This window comes from Apus apus, chromosome 1 (assembly GCF_020740795.1).
Source record: "Apus apus isolate bApuApu2 chromosome 1, bApuApu2.pri.cur, whole genome shotgun sequence".
Taxonomy (NCBI): Eukaryota; Metazoa; Chordata; class Aves; order Apodiformes; family Apodidae; genus Apus; species Apus apus.
In genome coordinates, this window is record NC_067282.1 from 154182831 (window position 1) to 154193939 (window position 11109).

Genomic DNA, 11109 nt, shown 5'->3' on the forward strand with positions numbered 1-11109 from the left:
CAAACATTAGCTCTGGCTACTCCATCCAGATACCCACAGCTGCCTTGCCTTCCTTGGTAGGGGCAGCGTTATGGCCTGTCTAAACTAATAGCTGACAGTTCCTAGAGGTATTTACATAGCTGAAGCTGTAGCTTTAGATGTGTCCAACTACTTTCAGTTGTAAAGCATGATGGACCTGAGACACAGTGTCATACTCTTAGATACGCTCCACTTCCCCTGCCAGTTCTAGTAAAGACTTTTTCCTAAGAGTAAGAAAAATATTCACCCCCAAGGTGAAGTGAGATGCTGCTCTTAAGGAACGAGATTTTATTCTGTACCAGCGGCGATTCGGCCACCTGTAGGAAGTACAAAGAGAATTCTGTTTCTTTGAAAGCATTAGGAAAGAAATACCACATGTGAAACATAGCAATGGAAAAAAAAACATTTTTGAAGGTGCAGGAATGGACAGTAGCACATGTGGGTTGCAACAAAGCATTCTGGGTGAACCAAGGAAAGTTTCGTTTTCACCAGTTAAGAAAGCTCAGTGAAATTACTCTTGAGGCCAAAGGGATTTTACCCAAGTCCAATAGTTACTAGAGACAACTGGAGAGAGACCGAGGACACAGAAGGGTCTCCTTACCTTACAGCAGTCATGGAGGACACAAAAGACTGGCTTGTTGCATGCCACAGCCCTTCTTTCCCTCCCCCAGACTGCACCTGCACATCAAGAGCAAATCGAAACCAGTCTATTCTAAACCATGGTCTAATTTATTTTGAGGGACCCAAACCAAGAGCGTGGCTGAGACAGCATAACCACGAGAGAAAACTTGGTTCTCAGCATGATTGCCCCTCACTGGTGGCCAAGTCCTGCCTAGTACCTTCAGGATCACTAAGCTAGCTGAAAGTAGGGCATGCCCATTAAGCTGCCAATCCTTCTTATACAGCCATGAGAGTTTACACATCTTTCTCCTTTGGGTTTTAGCCAGAGACCAGCCCTTTTGGGCACCATAACACAGCTGAATGGCTTATCTCCTTTTGTTCCAGCTGACAAACATCCTAGCCCTCCCCTGCCAGCAACAATACAACTGGAGCTAGGATTTGTGTGTCCCCTGAGCAAGGATACAGGCTTTGTGGCTTGCTGAGCTGTCTTTGCAAGGACTGCCAACACTCACAGCTGATGAAGCCTGCAGTGCTGCTTTCTGCTTTTTCCTGCTCACAGACAGATGTCAGAAACAAGCTAAGCAAAACAGCACACACAGCTAGAGCTCTGCACCTAGGAACACTAAAGAAGACTATGGGGGATTAAATAAACCAAACCAAAGAGAAGCTTAACACAGTCTCTTGTGGCTTCATTTCTACCCAGCAAGCAATTCTGGATAAGAAACTTCCCAGCGTTTCAAGAAACACTGTATTCTGGAAAGTGGCTCAACTCAGTGTACAGGAAGGATTGTGTTTGGAAAGCTTTTGCCACCACCACGTGGATGAAGCCATGACTGCAGCCCACCAACTAACTGGAAGTTCAAATTGTGAGCAAGGACCAGCCTCACTGCCAGGGCAAATTGAGGCAGGTGTTTGTAGGTTTTAGAGCCCATGTTACATACCCAAACAAAGAGCATACAACAAATATTACACATTTTATTAACTTAGAACTCCAAAATACACTGACTTGCAGTAAGAATAAGGCATGAATTACTGCTGATAAGAACTTGTTAGTTACAGGATTACACACAGCATAGGCCCAACTTCCAAGAGACAACATGTGTTTTCTATATGTTGCTGTAGTCCAGTCTGCTGTATTTCATCTCTGGTCAGCCCCAGAGGCTGGGCTGGTAAGGTCATCCTGGGCTTGAGAGACTCGGGTTGCTTGTTATCCTGAGCTTGCTAGATGGAGCCTATTTCTTTAAAGATGTAAAATAAAGCTGGAGTGCTAGATTATTTTCGTTAGCCCTTCCTCCCCAATTAGGTATCAGACACAGAAACACTGAGCCCTTCACTGAGCAGATGTTCACACAGCTGGATCATTAGTGGCCAACTGCAGTCTATCTAGAAGCTGCAGGACAGCCTTCCTTCCCTATTTTCCTCTTGGTGGGGAGACAAAACCTGGCTGTGAGGTTTCACATTAGTCCAAGGTGCTGGATTTAATCTGAAAGGAAGCAGGAGCCTGCTGCCTTTTCTCCAGTACTTTGGGGATGCTGAAATGAAGATACTCAACAGTGACAGGTGGCATCTGGGATACCGGCCTGTTCTGATACTATCTCAGGAAAACCTATAGCTCCTGGCCACTGGCAAAGTGGATGAAACTCAAACCCAATGAAGAAATGGAATTCAGATGGAATCATGGATAGAAATCCCCAATTCAAACCAGCGTCCCCCCCTGCACCTAGATGTTATGCACTGAACACAAATCAAGCCTTTCATGAGAGATTACCAACTAGGAACAGCTCTGGATGAGTAGTCATGACGAGTCAGGCAAAAAAGCTTCCCAGTGTGATTCCAACTGCAGGCAGCTTGAATGCCTGAAGTGAAAAAACTGATGAATGTGGCTGAATTCTCACAATGAGAAGCTAGTAATCAGCAGAGTTCTTCATCAGTAAGCCAAAGGACAAAGCAGAAACTCCTGGTACATGACCAGCACAGATCTCTAGTATTCGGAGAAGTCTCTGAGCAGTGGCAACTCGAACCCCGTCCAACTGGAAGCAAAAGGGAGAAACTATTTAATCAGTAGAAAAAGAAGAAAAGCAGTGTTGTGATAAAAGAAAGAACCAGAGCAAGCACAAAGTGTGGTTCAGAGCAGCTAGCTACGGAAAATCCCAGAGAGGCCCATTTACTACCCCAGTGCTAGGGAAGGTACAGCATTGTCAGCTGAAAACCCTGAAGGGGCTGCCAAAGGCACAGACATTACCTGCTGGCAGGGAAGCAGCCTCTGAGGGTGGAACAACAAGTTCACGGAAAAGTGAAGTGTGCTACGGCTGAATGCCAAACTCTCCCTCCAGCTTTTCAGACCGAGCAGGTAATTGGAAAGAGGGGCATATCAGATGGCAAAACAGTCTGTGAAGCAACACACAGCCTGGCTAACACGAAGCATTACGTGGGCAAGAGAGTCACATAGCAAGTAACAGCTCAGGGGCTCCCAGGAAGATAAAATGCCTCAAGGAACAAGTGTACCAAGGCTCTGCATATCAGAGAAGTCTTTGTTAATTTAGATTTGGCCTCCTGAGACTTTGAAGTAGCACAGGAAGGAGCAGGTAATCTAGAATACTCATTTCAAGGACAGTCAGGCCCCTCTACCTCTACTGTTCTTACAGAAAGTCTGGTCTCTGACAGTTATGCAACACAGTAGTGCATGTACATATATTTATTGCTAATGTAATGATGTTCCTAACGATCACAGAGTGGTGGAATTCACCAATCCCTTCAGGCCCCAAATAAGCACCTTACCTCCAACTCACAGAATAGCACAGGACTGCAGTAAGCTTCTCCCAGTTTCCAGATGGCATTCATCTCCACGCTGCAGGAATTCACCCTGCCAACTAGAGAAAAAGTTTTCCCACATTACGAGCCCCATTATCAACATTCAGTGAAGAAAAAGTACTGGGAAATTCCACATTCACAAAACCAACCAGACCTAATTTTGAGAGCACCATAGAAGGTAAGGCAAGAGTGAGCAATACAAACAGAATGGTATGAGATTCCCAACGGAATCAGCACAGAAGTGGTTCATAATACTGACAGCAGGAACAGTATCGCCACATTACCCAGTGCTGCAACAGTAACATTTTGGATAAGGGACCAGTACGCTATCAGCGGGGCGGAATCTTCTAGCCATTAATCAGAAGCCCTCCTGGCTCATGTGGTATCAGAGTGATGTCTCTGAGGACTTCACTCTACCAGGAGAGCCACAGCACAAGACTACACCAAGACACTATTCCAGCCCAGAATTTGCTCTCCTGACCCTCAAATTCCAGGGACACAGCACCTCTATTTCAACCCTGAGCAGTAGAGGCTGGCCCCTCTGTTTCCTCAGAGCTGAAGTAGGGAAGGTATGGTTGGGGTGGGGTGGCTGGAGAGCTGCCCAGCAGAGAGGGACCTGGGGGTGTTGATTGACAGAGAAGGCCAAAGGCATCCTGGCCTGCATCAGAGATAACGTGACCAGCAGGACCATGGAGGTGATCCTGCCCCTCTACTCAGCCTTGGTGAAGCTGCACCTCAAGCACTGTGCGCAGTTTTGGGCACCACAGTATAGGAAGGACATTGAGGTGCTGGAGAGGGTGTAGAAGGGCAACCAGGCTGATTAGTGGTCTGGAGAACAGGCCTTATGAAGAGAGGCTGAGGGAGCTGGGACTGTTCAGCCTCAAGAAGAGGAGGCTGAGGGGAGACCTCATTGCTCTCTACAAGTGCCTGAAACGACGATGTAGGGAGGTGGGTGTTGGCCTCTTCTCCCTAGTGACTAGCAATAGGACAAGAGGAAATGGGGCCAAGTTGCACCAAGGGAGGTTAAGATTGGCTATCAGGAAAAAATTCTTCACAGAAAGAGTGGTGAGGCATTGGAACAAGCTGCCTGGGGAGGTGGTGGAGGCACCATCTCTGGAGGTGTTAAAAAAATGGGTGGACATAGTGTTTTGGGAGATAGGTTAACAGTTAAGGGTTGTAGGGACGACAGTTGGACTTGATCTTGAAGGTCTTTTCCAGCCTTGATGTTTCTATGAAAGTACCCTCCTCCACTTTTGGGGTAGGTGGAGGGAGGTGTGGAGGGGCAGGGAGAAAGATGAAAGGCCCAGTGGAGCCAGACAGCACACAGCAGGGATACCAGTCTGCTACTACAACTATACTTACTAGTTTAGTAGCTCATCCATTTAGATTCATTTTATTACCACAGCATCATGTGCTACTCACTGCTCATTAAGATTATCATTAAGAGAGATCTGCAAAAGCAGATAGAACAGACTTCTGCAGTGCCACAGGAAAAAAAAAATAAATCATCATCAGGGATTAGGGATAGAGAAGAGAGGTCTGGCTGACATACACAAAAAAAAGAGAAAGCAAGCGAACGTGAGAGACGAGAACTATGTTTTATCCAAGAAAATTATTTTTAAAGGAAGATGAGTTCAGATATAATTTAAACAAAGCTTTTGACAAAGCCACTGGTTCCCTCTCTTTTGTTTCAAGTTCAGTCACTGCCCTGTTTTAAGGAAAGCAACAGCGAGTCGGGTTGCTTGGAGAGGAGGAAGAGGGCAGATGTCATACGTACCCCCAGTGACAAGAAAGTACACTTTCCCCAGGAAGAAGCTGGCATCCACATAAGCTAGGGAATCTTCAACATTCTTTAAGCTGTCAGAAAAGCACAGACAATCCAGTTGGACAGGGAGGTAAAAACCAGGGCAGCATAAGGACAAAGGGAATAACTTTTAGAATAACTTTCAGAAGCACAATTAGAAAACCAGTGATGTTAACATCTGCTGATCTGTGAGCCAGCAGAATTATGCTCTATGATCAAAGCACGGCAGTAGAGGCCTCTTTAATACCCACAGCTGTTCAATAATCCATAACATATCCTTTCTACCCAAGACTCAACAGTTAGACTTGGTTTGAACAGTGTCCTCTGTGATTTGCAGACACTAAGCATCTGAATTCATTAACATCCAACAAGACTTCAGCACTACTTCGACTCTTTCAGAAGAGCTAGCCCACACATTTCTGCAGCACCATCTGTGCTGTAAGTATGCAGCTGGGCCTGTCATTTTTGGTAAATGAGAGCCCAGGATCATCAGTCACAAGTAAAGTAATAAAATGCTGACTTTTGTGCCTTAGCAAGTCTTTACTTATGGCCTGGGGACACAAATATCATTTCTACAAAGATGAGCACAAGATGAGAGAAAAGGGATCAATCCCTGCAGACCTTTCTCTTGCCTACAGACATCCATAGTGCTGATCCCACTTGACCAGCAGTATCAGTGGACTGGGGATACAGACGCAGCAACTGGCTGGTTATTAGGCAGCACTGCCATCAGCCATGGAGCATCAGCCACCTGCACAGTACAGAACTTAACAGCATCACTGTTGTTTCCATCTCATTTTACAGAGAGCTTCTTTCCAAAGCTCACTTCATACCATCCCATGCCTGGATCCAGGAATAAATTCTGCCTTCCCTGCTATGGCAGCTTAGTGCAAAGCAGGCATGTTATTGGACAGAGCAGTCCAGTCCTAACCCATTGCTGGAGGTCAGAAAACCACTGTATGTGTTACTGAGCTCTCACACCACAGCAAGTCTTGGATTTGTAATCTACTATTCAGCAATTCTGACTCAGTAAAAATGTAGATTTAGCCATCAATCCAAAGCAGGTATCAGTTTCCCCTCTCATATTTTTGCCCTTCTTTTACCTGTACTTGCTCTTGATGTCAATCATAAACACAAGCAGATCAATCCTGGGCCGAAGGTGATCCCTCTCTGAAGGTAAGGGGAGGGATGTAGCCAGGTGACTGAAAGATAATAAAATTACCAGTTTAAACAAAGAGTTTGGCAAGGCAGTATCCACTTAATCCTAAGCATATAACCACTGCAGTTTACCATGTAGCAAGTTACCAGGAAACCTGCTAATTACTAAATATGTGGGCACTGAAGAGACACTGTGATTCTTTATGTGGTATTCTCATCTGTTAAGCCTACTCACAGTTGCTGACAGCCACAGTGATACTTGCTAGACAAGGTTGTTTATAATGGGAAGCTTATTAGAGCATAATAAGGCTCTCAGGAACATTTTCTCTGCACAGATCTGCATGGCAGTAATTTTATTTAATTGTTAAGAAGAAAGGGTTTTTTTCCACCAAAGTGAATCCCAGTGCTTTAGTGGTGTATTTTGCTGCCAAGTTTCAATTAAAATGTTAGTGCTTTCCCGTAACATTCCAGAGACACTACTCAAGTGCTCACACAGAAGAGGCTCTCTGCAGGTGTTTGTGTTAGAGAAAGGTGTGTTGTATGCACGAAACCTTGAACCAAAAATGCATCACTAGTGTAGCTTTATAGACGAAATAACTCAGAAAGAGCTTCTACTAAATCATTACCCCTTTTTTATCACTTCCACTGGGGTGGGACTTACTAGGTTAGCTTAGGTGTGCTTCTACACAGTACTACCACTGCTGATACAGCTGTTGGAAGAAGAATTACAGGGAAGGGATTTTTTTGTGTCTCTTCCTACTACAAAAGGAAAAACAAAAGGCTTCAGTAGTGCTTATCTGGGCATTCCTCAGGGGAGAATATTAACAGCACCATATTTTTGGAAGATCACCTGAAAGGCAGATTGGAAAACCAAAAATCTCAGAATTTCAGTCTCGGTCCCAATCCACCCCCTCTCTGGAAGCCAAGAGAGAAACACTGATTTTTGTCTCCTTGGGCAATACTACTTCTAGCATTTGAATCTTAAGGACTTCACAGACCACAGTACACGTTCCCTTCTATTAGTCATAAGCAGTTTGTAGCTTTGCCTGCCAGTCTCCAAATAAAGGTGTTTTGCTTCCTATAAATAAGGAAGTTATGATTTAACAAAAGCATTCTGAAACACAAGATATCAGCAAAGTGTGCTTGAAGGAGACGCTGCAACACAAACAAGCTTATACGCTTAGGGTGAAATTTAGGAAGAAGTTGTGGGGACATGAAAGTACCAGATACCACTTTCTGGGAAAACAAACACCCAAAAAAAAGTCCATGATTTGGAATCCTACTGTATTTAAACCAACATCACCAGAGGATGCCAGCTATGCACTGCAGAAGCTCCTAGTGAAAAGAGGCACAAAACCCCAGCTCTTCAATTCTTCCAGATGCTGTATCTGGCAGGTAGACTTGCCAGACTAGATACCATACTTGTTTGTAATCTGTATAATCCCAAAGAAACATAGTGAGGGGAAAAAAATAATGTCATGGACTGCTGCTTCCCTAGTGATACCAGTGCAGGGACTTATCTTGCTCTGTAGTAGAGCATAAGTTTCAATGCCTTTGGGTAGTTACCCAGCTATAGTACCAGTAGGCATCCGGTGTTGCTGTGAAGCCTCAGAGCTCAGCTCTCCATGTCTTGCAGGGCGGAGGACAGAGTCCTCTGAATTGAAACCACCAAGACTCAGCCATCCCAGCAAGGCATCTAACCTCTCAGCTGCTCCAACAGCCACCATCCCTCACTCCCTGTGCTGCTCCAAGGCCTGCAGTCTCACTGTGAGAGGAAACCATCGCTCTCCAGCTGTCCCAGTCAGGTGTTTGACCATTCCAACAGCTGCCATCCCTCTGGACACTGAGGGCCTTGAGCACCAGGCAGCATCATCTCTGCTACAAGGACAGGCTGAGAAATTTGGGGCTATTCAGCCTGGAGAAGAGAAAGACTCCAGGGAGACCTTATAGCACCTTCCACTACTTGAAAGAGGCCTACAGGAAAGCTGGGGAGGGGCTTTTCACCAGAGAGAACAGTGATAGGACAAGGATAATGGTTTTAAACTGAAAGAGGGGAGATTTAAGTTATATATAAGGAAGAAATTCTTCATCATGAGGGTAGTAAGGCACTAGAATAGGTTGCCCAGGGATGTTACAGATGCTCCCTCTATGGAGATGTTTAAGGCCAGGTTGGATGAGTCCTTGTGCAACCTGGTTTAGTGTGAGTCGTCTCTGCTTATGGCAGGGAGGTTGGAACCTGATGATCTTTAAGGTCCCTTCCAACCTTAACCATTCTGTGATTCTTCTATCTAGTAATGGCACTCCACAGCTCAGCAGAGGCTGCAGGATTTTCACTGAAAACTGGGTAATTAATTTACTATTAATTAGCACAAACATCCAAGATGCCATGATCAAAGCAATACAGTCATCTCACTGACTAGTAGAACATTAGCTTGGATTTGCCTTTAGTGCATAGTCTCAGGTTACAGCAGCAAAATAACACAAAAAACTTCTGAAGAGCTGACTAAACCCATTTAATCTTGGCAAGAGAGCTGTCAAGGACATTATACCATAAAAACAGTTAATCGAGCTTTTAAGACAGGTCTTGTCATGCAGCTAAAGCTAAAATTCCAAAAGCATCTCAATAGCTTGAGAAGGAAAAGCACACACATGCATAAAAACCAGAAAACAGCTATGAAGAGCACCAAAAGAAATCGACATCTTTCAGGAAAACCTGTTTGCTTTCAGGCATTGTACTTGTCCCCATTTGACCCAGGATGTTTAATTCCTGCACACATCTCTCTCAAGATAGGGGAAAAAAAAAAATTAAAAATCTGTGCTCCTCTCACACCCTTGCAATTTATGTATCAAACACCGGCAGAAGAGGCAAAGGGCAACGCTTTGTGCATAGTGCGCACGATGAATGCGAGAATTATTTCTACCTCTGTTTCTAATCACGCCCGAATTGCCTGCCCTGAAGGCAGAGCAGTGTCCCCTCCCGCAGGTGCCAGCCACATCTCAGCAGCCGGGCACGCCAGCGCTGGCAAGAGCAAGCTCTTCCTTAGAAGGGAACGCCCTGCAGTTCCAGCTACCGCCATTTGAGCAGAAGCGGCGTTTGTAAGAGGTTTCGGGGCGGGCATTCCTGGAGCAGGAGCCGAGCGAAATGGCATCACCGCCGCTCTCTTCGCTCCGTCACGTGGAGCTCTGGCTCCATCTCTTGGAGAAGGCAGCAGAGTGACCGACCCTGCACGATCCCCTGCACCGGCGAGGCCGCACCTCGAGCACTGTGCTCAGGTTTGGGTCCCTCACTAGAGAAAGGACATTGAGCCAACAGAGCGTGTCCGGAGAAGGGCAACGAAGCTGATGAAGGGGTTGGAGCACGAGTCTTACCAGAAGTGGCTGAGGGAGCCGGGGTTGTTTAACCTAGAGAAAGGGAGGCTGAGGGGAGACCTTATTGCTCTCTACAGCTACCTGAAAGGAGGCTGTAAAGAGGTGGCGATTGGTCTGTTCAATGAAGGTACAGGTGATGGAACAAGAGGTAATGGCCTCAAGGTGCACCAAGGGAGGTTTCGATTGGATGCTAGGAAGAATTTCTTCCCCAAAAGGGTTATCAGGCATTGGAACAGGCCATCCCTGGAGGTATTTAAGAGTCGTATAGACACAGTACTGAGGGACATGGTTTAGTTAAGGACTTGTCAGGGTCACGGTCGGACGCCGCAGGCAGCACAGCCCCTCCCCACCACTCACATGCTGATCTTGAAGCTCTTCTTCTCTCGGAGGATCTCCTGCGCCAGCTTCTGCTGCAGCTCTTCATCCGTACCCACCAGCTGGGCGGAGAGGAGGGGAGAGCAGGGTCAGACGCGAGGGGGCCGCTCCCCGGCGCCGCACCGGGGCCTGGGCCAGCAGCCCCGCGGGCCTCACTTGCCTGTGGCAGCCGGGCGGCCCAGCCCCCGCGGGGCGGGGGGGAGGGTGGGGAGGGGGCGCCGCCACGACCGCCACCCCTACGGCGCGGCCCAGGGCGCGGCAGAGACGGGCGCGACCCGCAGGGCTGGGCCCCGGGAGGGCGCTGCGAGGGCAGACCTACCAGCAAGGCGGCGGAGTTGAGCGCCGGGAGCTTGTCGAAAGGCCGCAGCACCGCCATGCCCGCCCGGATTGAAACCGCCGCCCGCCGCGCCTCACGGGAGGGGCGGGCGGGGCCTCGGGCGCGCCGGCGCGCTGGGCCCGGCGGGCGGCGGGGCGGGCGGCGGGGGGCGCTGCGGCGGGGCGGGCGGCAGGGGGCGCTGCGGCGCTGCGGGCAGCAGGGGGCGCTGCGGCGGGGGGCGCTGCGGCGGGGCGGGCGGCAGGGGGCGCTGCGGCGGGGGGCGCTGCGGCGGGGCGCTGCGGCGGGGGGCGCTGCGGCGGGGCGGGCGGCAGGGGGCGCTGCGGAGCCCAGCCCCGCGGCGCGGCGGGGCGGGGCGGGCGGTACCTGCCTCGCTGCTCGTCCAAGTGGCAGCCTGCCAGCAACCCCCCAGGGATCGGTGTTGGGCGCAAGGCTGTTTGATATCTTCCTCAGTGATCTGGATGGCGGGATCGCGTGTACACAGCCCGGCGAAATTTGTGGATGGTGCCAAACCGAGCGGGGAAGCGGACACTTGGGAAGGGAGAGCCACCCTGCAGCGAGACATGGAAAAGTCGGCTAACGAGAGCCTTAAGAAGTTCAGCAAAGACAAGCGTACGGT

General features: G+C 48.4%; 1 protein-coding gene across 1 annotated transcript; it reads right to left on the bottom strand.

Annotated features, from left to right (window-relative positions):
* Positions 1–1594: 1594 nt before the first annotated feature.
* CENPM (centromere protein M) lies at positions 1595–10569 on the bottom strand. The gene is made up of 6 exons (XM_051637322.1): positions 10476–10569; positions 10139–10218; positions 6358–6456; positions 5228–5307; positions 3418–3509; positions 1595–2669 (listed from the first exon to the last, which is right to left on the bottom strand). The coding sequence occupies exons 1-6, from the start codon at positions 10530–10532 to the stop codon at positions 2544–2546; spliced, it is 534 nt and encodes a 177-aa protein (XP_051493282.1). The 5' UTR covers positions 10533–10569; the 3' UTR covers positions 1595–2543.
* Positions 10570–11109: the final 540 nt, after the last annotated feature.